This window comes from Megalops cyprinoides, chromosome 15 (assembly GCF_013368585.1).
Source record: "Megalops cyprinoides isolate fMegCyp1 chromosome 15, fMegCyp1.pri, whole genome shotgun sequence".
Lineage (NCBI taxonomy): Eukaryota > Metazoa > Chordata > Actinopteri > Elopiformes > Megalopidae > Megalops > Megalops cyprinoides.
In genome coordinates this window covers 1,858,046-1,871,832 of record NC_050597.1, presented here as the reverse complement: position 1 = coordinate 1,871,832, position 13,787 = coordinate 1,858,046, and the positions used below count along the sequence as shown (strand labels likewise).

Below are 13,787 nucleotides of genomic sequence, written 5' to 3'. Positions count from 1 at the left end.
GCAATTAATGCATCCATTCAATTAAGATGAACGTGTTTCCATTGAGCCTCATTAAGGACATGGCACAGTGGGCTACAGTCCTGGGACGGTATCACTTGTCCGGACTGCTACTTTTACTTTTACTTCTACTTTTGCTACACTGTCCTGTGTCCCTGCCGAGGACTTTGTTCCTGTAGCAATGGAAGCACTTCTGACTTCATTACATCATCAAAATACCAGCAAAGCTCTCACAGCTTTAGTGGTGGTATGGTGCATTTTACCGGGGAAAAGAGTACATTTGAAAATGAAGGGATAATTCTACATTTGGTAAGTGAAGCTGAGATGCTGCAAATGTGATTACAATTAAACATTATATATTTATATAATGTTTGTTTGTTTGTTTGTTTGGTAAGTTCTGCATAGGCACCCTCTGTAATTACACACAACTGCTGTTTCCATGCAAGCATTACACAGAATATCGGGGGTGTCAGACAGGTCCTTGCAAATCGCAAATGTTTTGAAGCTTTGTTCTCTGAAACTTCCTGTAGTCCTCCTCAGCCAGCACCTTGAGTTACAACTGAAATAAGCAGCGTATTCACAGTAATTTTGGAAGAATTCAAAGTATTTCAATTCAGTAGTTTGGAATTTTATGACAAGCCTGTCTAATGTACACACAAACACATGGGATTGTGGGTTACAACAATTTTGTGCCAATAATTTGTATAAATTCAAGGCTGCAAGGCATTGCCATATACCTTTAGCACGGTGCTGCTCTAAAGCTACTAGTACTAGTACTACATACTAAATCTTTTCATGTCAATCAGAAGCTGAACGGCCATGCCAGCATTCAAATTAAACTCTGACAGGGTGGAGTTATTCCCCTCGAACAGTAACAGGAGAAAGGCTGACTGTAGCACAGAGGTGAGGGGCTGAGGAGTGCCTGTCTGAAGCGAAAACAGACTGGTCAGACAGGAGCTGCTCTTTGGGCCATCAGCAAACAGCCCCACAGGCACAGTAAACCTGTTCTCACATTCAGACCTGATCGATTATCCACTTAGCACCCAAACTCTCGGGCCTGGTTTCACTCAACTGAAGAGGCAGCACAAAAACATTTGGCCTGCTAGATAGCTTGCAATGATGTTTGTTCAGCCAAAGAAAGATTTAATCTTTTCTTTACCAAGCTGGCTAGGTATAGCTACTAACATGAATGCTAACATGCTACAATGATGCCCTTGGATCAGCGACATGGGGACACCACTTGTGCACCTGTTGGGACAGACCTGGGAGTTGTGTGGTCCAAGAAACGGAACTATGAGCTGGCCCAGTTAGTGCCAGCTGATTGTTTGTGTGTAAACTGAACATACTTTAAACGCATGGAAAAGAACGTGGCAGGTTGACTGGGTTGTTCCAGAGCCATGTAGAGAGAGAGTCGCGTAGGCTTCAGATAGTTCCAGGAAGGTCTTGGCAGGCAATTTGAACGCGTAAATACAGAGAGACAGAACTGTGATTTTTTATAATTAGTAGTCAATAAATGCATTGATTTACAATATTTATATAGCACACTGACATGTGTATGTAGTTACACCAATATGTTTTTTAAAATGTAAAATTCGGTACTATTTGAGGATTAGTTAGTGTGAACAGCTAGCGTTACCTGCCTTGCTGACATATTTTAGGCTAACGTTACCTTGGTTAAAGAGCGCGTTGCTGTTAATTGCTTTTAATTGGTTATTGTTATTATTATTATTATGTTCTTAAACCTGTATGGTAGTCAAGAGCAATCATATTCTAATGTTTATTGATATATTTAGAGGGAGGGGAAGGGAAGAAATGTTTCGAAATTTTCTAACATTTCTATAATTCAGAGTGGTTTCTGTAATCCCATGGTAACTGAGGGCCTAAGTAACCTTAATGACTAATGTAATCTTTATGACTTTCAGACTTGACAGAAGGAAACCGGCAGGTGACTACCAAAGATATCAATGAGAGGAGGAAAAAATGGTTGGCTCAAGTCAGCAGGAGCAATCTTACTATCACTAAAGATTACAACAACAAAAATATGTGAAGTAATCATATAATAGGCTGTTCGTGATTAATATTATATGTTGCTAACTTTGTATAGCCTAATCTGTTATCTAACGTTACCTAAATCTACTAATTTAGTGGGGGATAATCCACTAACATGCTTTAATGCACATGTTAATTTGATTCAGATGTGCTGATAATATACAATCTGATTCTTTAAACATCTTACCCTTTAAAAGTGCATCACAAACAGTCTATTCTGCTGCAACTCTACTGCGCTGCTAGTATTTGCTGCTAACTTCCAGGAACTATTGCGAGGCTCCACGATCCGCCATTGCTGTAAAAAACGGTCCATTGGAGCGAATGGAGTTGACGCGACTCTCTCTCTACATGGCACCAGGTTGTTCTGTTTCACATAATCCTCTCACCACATGTAGTCACCACAGGAGGGCAGTAGTGAGGCGGGAGGGCAGCCAGGAGGGTGGAGTTTGAGTTCAGGCCATAGGGGAGCTGGAGGGTGGAGTTTGAGTTCTTGTGAAAAGTGTCTGATGCCATTCAAGCTGTTGTGCATGCAGTATTGCTCGGTGTCATCATTACATTGACGTAAGTGAACGGGGAAAAATATGACCATTTAGGATGATGTGTCATTTGTGTCATTTAAACAAAAGGCAAAAGCAATAGCCTGGGAATTCCTTGTGCCAATGATGAGAGCTCCAGCCACAGGCTACAGCTCTCCCAGAGAGGCCCAGTGCACTGAAGGATCATGGGATAAGGCTGAGCCATTGCCGGGGTGGGGGGGGCAGAGCTGCAGTTGGTGAAGCTGCAGTAAAGCCAGATGTATTACATTTACATTTAATTGCATTATGGTCATTTAGCAGATGCTCTTATCCAGAGCGACTTACACAGGTTACAGTTTTACACGTTACCTATTTATACAGCTGGATATCTACTGAGGCCATTTGGGGTTAGGTGCCTTGCCCAAGTGTACAGCAGCAGTTCCCACACGGGGAATTGAATCAGCAACCTTGCGGTTTCAAGCCCTGCTCCTTACCACTGTGCCACACTGCCACCCTGTGGAGGTGCATATGAGATGGGGAGGTGCAGACCTCCTCCCAAGTGTGGAGCAGCCATCTGGGCCCAAACCTTTCTGTTAGAGCATGGAATCTGGACTGTTAAATTAAACCGACTGATGATAGTTAAATAAATCCACTCCATGCACTGGTTATTGGAGAATTGTGGGGGATTGATTCACACATGATCAGAATGGGTCTGGTTTTTTACATAGTTACTCCTGTGACTTTGTGGGATGCACTTTTGCACACCTGATTTGTATGAGCATGATATGAATCTCTTAATTTTAATAAGGAATGACAAGAATTGAACCTCTGACTGTCCCTGTAGAATGGTGAAATAATTTTATTGTCCTTGGGATTTAAATCAGTCACAGGCAAGTAGCCTCCATCAATGTATGCTTTACCCCTCAGAACTGTATCCAGGTTTGTGTTTAACAAAACGTGTTTATTAATTGAACAACATTACAGGACACAACATAATCAATAATTAAACAAACATCCACCAGGAAAGACACTTGTTATGCAGGACTAGTTTACATTGATAAATGACCCACTGAAATCTTTACACAAAAGCATGCAGTCACAGGGATATCAAACCTCAATTTTAGTTCATGAACTTGCCACATGGTGGCTCTTTGTTTTTGGTGTGTGTGTGTGTGTGTGTGTGTGTGTGTGTGTGTGTGTGTGTGAGAGAGAGAGAGAGAGCCCTCAGGCATGTGTGTAGACATCTGTGAGGAAATTATCAATGGCAATTGTTTACGATTTAGAATATGAACAAGTTCATTTTCATTTTTCGTTCCATTTATTCATTTCATGTTTTTGTTTGTAATGTAACATTATGTGATGGCATTTTGATTGAATGTATGTCACACTTTTCTCGTTTTTCATTCGGCCGTCACGTCTCCGGTATCTGTATTTCTTTTTTTGTGAAATGCATAATTTATATACAGGTGTACAGATGTGATGTAGTATCAGTTGATATTTATAGATAAAATATAAGCAATTTATAGTGTATTTTATATTTTTTCATTGTAAGCACAAAAATTACATTCAGTTTTTACATTCCTCCCCGCAGCACCTAAATCAACAGACAAAAAAACCGCCAGATCATCGCTGAAATGTGGGCGAGAAAAGATATGAACGGGTTACGACTAGAAAAGGATTTCATCAGACTCTGTCTTAATGTGTCAGAACGGGTTATTCCTTTTATTCAAAGTGAGCGGCAGGGGAGAGGGCGTCGCTCACAATAGGCCACTTGCTGCAATTCCTTGTTGAGTGTGCAGTGGGAGACACCTTGTAGTAGCCGGCGCAGTCGCTGCCGCGGCGCTGACAAATTCCTGGGCTGGACTACTCCTCAGCTGATAATAATCCTATGGTATTCTGTACAAGATGGCGGTGGCGAGCACGGAAAAAGACGGAATAGTGAGTATATGAAATAAAAAGGAGAGAAACCTCTGATACTGTTTTCTCATTCAATCCGCGACGCTGTAAACATATCGGGTATTCGCATTTAAATACAGCGTTCTGGTGTCTGTGTGTTTCTGATCACTGTAAAATAAGGGGTGAAAACATTTGGGAAAATAATGCTGTTTAAGCCTAGTGTGAAAGCGACTCAGTAGGGTTTCTGTGGGTCGCGACGGGGATCTATGATCCAGGCCGACACGTTGGCATGGTTTTTTGACAGCATCATGTTGGAGGTAGGCTACCAGTTTGTGTTCCATGCGAACGTTTTGGCTATTCTTGAATACGGTGGTGAAGATGAGCACTTCTACACAGAGTGTGATAGAACAGTTAGACAGATGTTCTGACAGGCTTCATATTTGCACTTAATTTCGTTTAAATTTCCGGCCACTTGGCGATCGTGGGAATTTTAATTTTGCACAATGTGTCTTGTTGAATAGACATAACTACGGCCTTAAAACTGTGTACCCCGCCCTGAGTTATTTTTGTGATTACACAGGCTATATCTTTAAAAACACACTCCTTGTGGGTTTTCTTTGTGTCTATCAGAAGCATACCGAAGATGGGCATTTGAACAATTCGTGCAGTAACCCTGGTCTGATATCCCCCGACAAAGAGGACGTTTCACGGCTGCTGGTAATTCTGTTTTTCCCTCCCTCGCTTTAAGATGTGCTGTTCGCAGCGCGTTTGTTTTATTGCATGTGTGCGTGTCCTCGAAAGAGCTGACAGCTGAACTTTGAGGCGTTTTTTCGCTTTCTTAGACTGTCCCTTTCAGCGGCCGAATCAGAGGCGGGATGCGGCCGGGGAAGAAGATCATCGTGATGGGGATTGTGGACATTGAGCCTGAAAGGTGATTATTTCCCTCTAGAAACAAGTTATTTATTTTACCCCCATTAACAAACGCGTGTAAACGACACGATTCCTGGTTTTGGGATACCGATTGCTGTTTGTTTCAGAAAGTAATTCCATTAGTCAGTCTCCTAGTTGTAGCTGGGATTTCAGCTGTGGGAATTCCACTAATACGTGGTGTGATTGCAACGTAGGCTCCAAGGCTACAGAAATGCCTGAAGCTGAGAGCAGATTTTTTAATCATTGGGTGTGATTCAAGCCGCGTATTATTCCAGTGCGGTTACGCCGCATGACCTGCTGATTAACGCTCTCCTACCAAATCTGAATCACGCCACAGTCTACATCTATGTCACTTAACGTCCCATATACTGTATAGAAGTAATTATTCCATTATAATTCATTCTGATTCATCGTGCAGTTTTGACATCAGCCTGACGTGCGGACGCGGCGCGGAGGAGGAGCCGCCGGCAGACGTGGCCCTGGAGCTCTGCGCCCGATTCGCAGACCGGCAGTTCCTGCGCAGGGCGCGCGTCTCGGGGAGGTGGGGCGAGGAAGAGGCGTCCATCCCCTACTTCCCCTTCATCCAGGACCAGCCTTTTAGGGTACCCGTCCTTTACTGTACCTGTCCATTACTGTCTCCCCTGGAGGTGTTACTGTACTGTTTGGGGAGGGAGTAGGGGTGGGGGAGTGGAGCTTTAGGGTACCTGTCCTTTACCCTTCCCTCTGGAGGGAGGGGTTTCCTTGTGTTACCTTTTGGCACACTTTCCGCTCTGTTAGTAAGGATGCTGTGTCAGCACTCTTCTGCTTCCACAGGCCCTACTGGCACCACGCACCAGGGTTATTTTTAGACACCGCAGCGCTGTGATGCTGGCCTGATTTATGTCACAGCACAACTGGAAGATAATGAGCAGACCTTTCTCATGAATGGGAAGCTGCCTGCAGCTGGGTCATAAAATGCTCTGACAGCCTAAATTAGATATGACACACTGTATGCAAAGCCAAGGTTCATCTGCCCAGTGAAAGTGCCGCCAACATTCGACACCTGTCAATACTCATTCTGTATAACAGAGGAAAGCATGTCTCTCCTTTTTTCCCCTCTCACAGTTTTTGTGTCTGGTTTTTACAGAGCTCATCTGAAACATGATGGGTGAAACGTCTAAACCAATCAACTCAATCCGAATCAGAACTACCCAGGGGTATCCAGTACCATAATTCTTTCCTGGAGCAGGGCTCCAGCCTGGTTTCACTGCCGGTTAAAAATCATAAAATCAATCACTCAGTCTATTGACCCCAGCTGCAGTGAAGTGAGATATTTCTAAATAGGACAAACGCCCAACAGAATCCCTGTGTGCAGAAGGCTGCAAAAATATCCTACACGCACAAAGGAAGGAACTAAACGATTACAAAACGGAAACGATTAGGCCAATCTCCTTTATTTCTGTGCAGATTGAGATCCACTGCGAGCACCAGCGGTTCCGAGTGTTTGTGGACGGGCACCAGCTCTTTGACTTCTACCACCGGGTGGCCTCCCTGCCGGCCATTGACACCGTCCGGATACGCGGGAGCCTGCAGATCACCAAGCTGGGTTAGCGCAGCGCGGCGTGGCATCCGCGGGAGAGACTCCACCCGGGAGAGACTCCACCCGGGAGAGACTCCACCCGGGCGAGAAACACGGAGACATCTCCCCTCACATCGCCCAGCGCCGCGGAGGAACAGGCCAGCCCCCGCGCCGACGGTGAGGCTGTCTGCCGCCATGTAAACCCCTTCACATCAACCGTCGGACTTTTGCGTAAATATTTCAAACCCGTACTGCCGTCTTTGTAGCACGCGGAAGAATGGTTGCTATGTGTAATTGTGTGTCTCAGATGTAAGGTGAACTTTTAGGTGTAGATTTGGCAGGGATTCCACAGTGTAACATGTGCAAAAAGCCTGTAAAACACCAACCAGTGTATACCCAGAGTGTTGCTGTGTGCTTGCTGTCTCCTGGATACACTGCAAAATTACTGAAACTGCTTCGTAGTAGAAACAAAACAATAGGCTCTCAGGAATAGAATATCTACTGATGTATTTATTTGTCTGAAATGTACATAATAATCAAGTCGATAATTGCTAATGTTAACTGGGGATTGGATGTGTTACTATGACAATATGGTTAAAACATTTTCTGAAAAAGGGTGTGTAAAATCTGGGGCACCCCCCACCCCCACTCAAAATTAAATCAGCTGCATTTTAAAGTTAATGATTCTGAGGGAAAGAAAGATAAAGCCCACATCATTTTTGTGTTGTGAAGGCTGTTCAGTGCATAGCAGTGTACTGGCAGGGGCAAATGTGGAATTCTACAGTTTAGTTAATAATTCTGGTTCTACCCAGTCATTCATTTTTGTAAATATGTTCTTGCACTAACACAGAGCTACACTGTAGTAATGTAGTCGAGACAGAACTGTGTTTGGTGTTAGTGGTCCAGGTGAACTGTTGATTCGTTAATTGGCACCAAGAGCTGTTTTTTGAAAAAGTTCTCAGTATTTCACCTTATGATAGTGTCTTCATGGGACAGTGTGTGTGAGTGATTGACTCTGTGTGTGTGTGTGTGTGTGTGTGTGTGTGTGTGTGTGTACAATGGAGCTAGAAGTTAGCTTAATGCCTTCTGGAAAAATGTAACTGCATTTTTAAAAAAAAATGAACCACAGGGAAAGTTTTTTAGTTTGACGTATGAAGCATGTATGAGGTAATTTGACTGTATGAGACTGACAATTAGGTGCTTAGTACGCCCAACCAAACACATTCCCTGAGTCTGCGTTCTCATATGACAGGTGCCTTTAAATATGTTTTTTTTTTTGACCTGGACAGATAGAGTCACTAGTCATTTAAGAAACTCTCAGTTGTCAAGCACTCTGCGCATGTCGGATTCTCTTTCTTCCATTAAATACTAGTCAGTAAGGACTAGGTTACCATATGCAATTAATTAGATTGTTCTCCCACATAGCAACACGATGCCCGGACAAAGACATTGTTCAACAGCCTGAATGTAGAATTGTGGACATTTTTAAAGCATAGCTACAACTAGAAACTGTATTGTCGTTCACTAACTGCTCTGAGTAGAAATGACAAATGTCAATTAATGATAATGAGAAAAAATATAAGTGAAGCTCAGTAAAGTAAATGGTTTTTCAAAAAATCGAACATAGTAACCATGGTTGTGAAGATCACATTTCCATCTGCAGCATAGCTCATAGCTGAGCTTTGGTTTCCTGTTTCAGAGATATACATCTCTGTGTCCACTTCCAGAATATTTCTATTATCCTCATAGTTAATAGAGAAATAGGGCTGAATTGTTTTTCCTGAGTGTTTGTGCTTCTCCCTGGATCAAAACTCTGTGTGTTTTCCATGTAGACAGAGATTCACATCTCCCATTGTTCTGTCTCCACACTTCCTCCTTGGAGTTTCCCTGCTGAAGGAGCAGTTGTGTGGGACAGAAGTCAGTTGCAGGATCTTTATGTTGATCTCCAAGTTCTAAGTGCATCTGATGACATAGACATAAACTGATGTTACACTAAAGCCAATGTACAAGGGCACAGTCCATCTGTCACTACTGAAATCCAATGAAGCCAATGAGGAAAGAGCCTTCTGCAAAACAAAAGCAGTGTTACAATATTAATAAATCACGTCTTTGCAAAATGAAATACCTCTTTTATAAACAGCAGTGTGGGAAATTGCAATCTGAGTTTCGCTGCTGTTTGTCTGTTGCCCCAGCGTTGTGATAGCGTGGGTCATTGCCTCTGATGGTCTCTGTGTGCGTCACTGTGCCGTGGACCAATGGGAAAGCCCAGCCATCAGAGTACTGGAATGCTATGAAAGGCCAAGCCACTCTGCCTGATGTGACCTGCTCCACATTCTCTGTCACACATACTGGACCACAGACAAGATAGCATTTGTCCAACTGATGACTATTGTCCAGGATGGCTGTTGTGTTGTATCAGAGCTCACTGCTGTCATATGGTTCTGCTGTTGGCGTCAGCCTGTGACGTAGTGCTTCCTGCAGATGGAATATACTCTCTCTCTTTTTTAAAAGTGACTCAGACTCAAGCCATATTAAAGTGGACTAGATGTTGCTGTTTATCTGGTCCCTTCAGAGACGTCTTCCTGCTGCCTCCAGCTTTCACCACTTGACCAGCGAGGCCAGCATAGGAAGGATAATGGGTAGTTTTGAATTGTGCCATAAATTTTGGTGTAAAAAGACAGCTATTTATTTGTTTCTGAATAGTGTAAGGGGCAGGGTCATGCTCATTGTGGTGATTATAATCCTGGTGTACCCACTGAAAGTGGACACATCTGCTGTAGAAAATCAAACTTCAGGCATAGTTCAGTTCATTCAGCTCAGCAATAATGTATCTTCAGTTCCTTACCTCTGCATGTGCACAATATCGTTTAGAAAATGAGCATGCATACACATCCAGCAAAGAAGATTAGCATCTAAAATGAATTCATGATGTTGTTGTGCTTTCACAGTTTAGCATATGTAGAAAAAAAAACAGTGGTTCTTTTTTTGCAAAACAGGGTATTATCATAGAATGGAATGGAGGGAGATGAGTTTGCAAAGCACTGATTAAAGACCTCCACTCTGGTGAATGAAAACCCACAAACACAAACAACCCCTTTCAAAACTAACTCTACTTTTTCATTACAGGCAGTAAGTAAGCAATAAGCTCCACTCAGAGTGATGTTGATTTGCCATGTTTTCTTTTTCTGGATGAATGGGGCAGCTTGTCTCGCAGGGAATGGTTTACCAGTTGTTGTTTTAAAAGGACCATGGGGTTGGGGCTGTGTGTGAAATAACAGGGCACGGCTCAGCAACGTTGTGGGTTTCTGTTTGTGTTGTCCTGGTGTAGTGTGTCCCTTGAGTTGTCTCAGCCCTAAGAACTGTCACATTTTGTGGAAAAATGAATAGAAGTGGCTGGGTGGAGGGATAGTGTAGTGCCTCAGTACAGGCTGGTGAGCTGGTGAGTGAGAACCCCCCCACCACTCCCACCCCCCCAATCCAGGAACAGGAGGGACAGGGCAGGACTCAAATACAGGGCCTTACTGTTTAAGGCAGGGGTGTCCAGCTCAGCTCCTGAGGGATCATGGTTTTGTTGTTTTAGGGGTTATTTTAAGCTCTGACCTATGCTTTTAATTACCTAATTACTCCCCTTTATTATATGTTTTTAATTGAAAGTTCTCTCTTAGCATTGCTTTCTCCGCATGATACATCCCTCTGTGTTGTGCTTTGGGACATGCATCAGTGTAAATACGTACATCTTATTAAAGTACTGGGCCAGTCATGCCAGCGGAACTGCTTGAACTAAAACCAGTGTACACATGGTCCTCTGTGAACTGACTCTGACACCCCATGCTTAAGGCATTATAATGAGCTATTAGCAGTTACATCAGTATAAACCTTAACCTGCTGAGTGAATCTTATATTCATCTTAGTAATGGGTTTTTACAGTTCCAAAAGCTAAATAATATGAATGCTGTGTATGAAAGTTACAAGTCATTAACATGCATAATTTGTCTTGTAAGTCATGTGTTTTAAGTCTAAAGGTTTGGGATTGTAAGTTCTATTTTGCTAGTGTGTTGAACATTGAAAGAACCAAATAATACCTGCTTGAGGTGCAGTGTTACTCTGTTACAATGTCTTTTTAAATGGTCCATGAAGAGGACTGAAGTGTTTCTCCTTATGAACTGAGTTCTTATCTTGAAAGAAATCTCTTCAGTGAAAAATATGAAGATAATGATTTTAACTGTAATGAAGCCTAAACATTTTAAAATGCACTGTTTAAACTACAATATAGGGGCCTTGAAAACAATTGTGATTGGTCGAAACTGAATGTCATTGCTCCTGATTGTAACTAAGTGTGGCTATGTCTTAGGTCTTGATGTACCAGCTGTTACACCAGCCTGGGGCCTGGTTTTTACAAATTCAAGTAATCGCTGCAGTCTAGTTATGAGAGGATGTGTCTTACTGTATGAGTGATCTGTCACTCAAGTACTAATATGTACCTCAGTTGTTAATACATTAAAGACAGGTATGTTTTAACTTTGTCAGTGAAGTGGTTGAAATTGTATTTTCCTACAAGATTGGTTGTGTCTTAACACTGAGCTGTAGGTTGGATTTTAAAAAGCAAGCCCTGGTGTTGGACGTTAAAATGCGTGATGTTTTTCTACACTAAGAATGATGTACATGATGGGTCTTATTCAGAAGAACTATGTTGTGTTGTTTGTCAAACTAATGCTTGTGTATGCAATCAGGTTTATTTTTAATCTATGAAATTGAAGGCCTGTTACCACAGAAAGCTCAACTGAGTATTTTTACAGCTACAGTACAAGAAAGGTGATAATGTTGAAAGATGCCATAGGCTTTTGAAATGCAAGAAGTGCAATTTGAATAATACTAATTATTACCAATTTTGTTTTCACCAATTGACTTACTTAAAAAAGCACTTTCCACGCTAAACTTAAACTGTATATCCTACAGAAAATACCATTCTGAGCACCTTTATAATGTGAGTGTACAATATGACCAAATACAGGCTTTGTATAATATTTAAAAAGGCATTTTGAGCTATGTGCTGTGGATTGTGTCCTTTTCTTCCATACTGATTTGTGCTTCTGTACAGATTCAGGTCATCAGACACTTAACAGAAATAAAACAACCGTGCTTCCTTTTCAGAGCATGTGTGCGTACTGTAAATAGTTTCTGTTTCTGTTCTTTGAGAAAAAGAAACCTGAATGAATAGCCTTCTTAGAAGCGCTATGATGTGTTTTCTCTTTTATAGTATTTAATTCTTCATTTTGTTTGTCTTAATAAATAACTGGCCTATGTGAAGACTTGCATTTTGTAGTGAGCTGTAGATTAAGTTATTCCAGTGATTGTGGCATTCCACTGTAATTGTATTTATTGTGCTTTTTTAAATGACTGATTTCCAGACTAATAAACTTACTATTTCTGGATTGTTGTGCCAGTAAATTTCTCTCCCTTTGAAACCATGAAACTGTGCCAACTCGCAATTCAGAGCACAAGAGGCTCTCTGTGCAGCGTTTGACGGTTGGATAGAGAGCTTTGCCAGGGAGTTCCACTTCCAGAACTGTGAATTCCTGCGTTCTTTTTGGTATATGAGCATGTGCAGAAGTACTTCAGCCGGTAATGCATTTCGTGTTGTTATTCCACCCACACAAAAACATGCCAATTTCTCCATTTTCTAATGCCCACATAATTATGTTAAATAGCAGAAAACGAGATAACAAAAAGTTAAATCTCCAACAGCATCTGCAGTAAAATGTAGGAAATGATTGGTGGATGGTAATATGACCTTTCTGATTGCAGTTGCTACATCAGCTGTAAGAGATGGAGAATATAGCTGTTACATTGTCCTCTGAGCCAGTAGTTCCACTTCCAGGCATCCTGTAGTGAAGACAGACAGAGGCCAGTTCACAGCCTGGATGCCCTCACTCTGCCCTGCAGTCAGCCTCCAGTTTTTTATTGATGTGAATCCTGGTTCAGAAACAGCTGTAGCATGACAGGTACAGTGTGGTTCCCGTGTATCCTGTGTGGGAGACACACGCACGGACATGCTTAATCAGAGCATGTCTTACGACACCCGCCCAGTGGAAAAGGTGACCTCTGTGCTGCATTTGCTGTAGGTCACATGACACAGGGATGCTGAGATTGTAGTGTGTTTTCCATCGTACCAGATGCACATTTTTACTCCATAAGAATACAAGCCTTAAATATCAACCTCCCGGTTATTTGCCATGGAATTATACAGAGATCCAGACAAAAACTTAGATGTCTCCACAAATAATAGGCCACAGTTTGGTGACAAAAAACTTGAAACATTTTATACAGATAGTCAGTTGCTAACTAAAACAGACTAATCTGATGTGCAATATATTTCTGATTTGAGAAATTGCTTTGCTTCCTGTCACAGTTCAATCCTCTTTCTCGGTGTCTTTGTAATGGAAGGGTAAGTATAAAAAACAATGACCATTTCTGGGATCTTCTCTGCTGTTGGTGCCTCCACTTTGCCTTTTTCCTCTCTCTGCAAACCACGGGTTCATTGAATGGTTAAATTGTGTCACGTTTATGAAAACATACAGAACCTGTTCTGCAGGGTTATCAGATTTATTGGTTGCATGCAAATAATTTCTCCTCACATGCATGTAGACAAACGGTATATACTGACAGACATTAAAAAATAGTATTAATTGATTACAGTTACCTATTTATTTGTAACACACCATCTGGGTGATTCCTAGAAGTTGGCAGTTCATATTACCTAGTGCTTCCTCTGTTATTTCAAGAGTGGCACCTGTGACCATGGGCACAAAAAGGCAGGGAAAACTTGCACAGATTATGACATT

The 13,787-nt window shown here is 42.0% G+C and overlaps 1 protein-coding gene across 1 annotated transcript; it reads left to right on the top strand.

Moving 5' to 3' along the window:
• Nucleotides 1–4,304: 4,304 nt before the first annotated feature.
• LOC118790144 (galectin-related protein-like) lies at nt 4,305–7,986 on the top strand. Its single transcript, XM_036546979.1, has 5 exons — nt 4,305–4,499; nt 5,088–5,174; nt 5,300–5,388; nt 5,806–5,989; nt 6,834–7,986. The coding sequence occupies exons 1-5, from the start codon at nt 4,467–4,469 to the stop codon at nt 6,975–6,977; spliced, it is 537 nt and encodes a 178-aa protein (XP_036402872.1). The 5' UTR covers nt 4,305–4,466; the 3' UTR covers nt 6,978–7,986.
• Nucleotides 7,987–13,787: the final 5,801 nt, after the last annotated feature.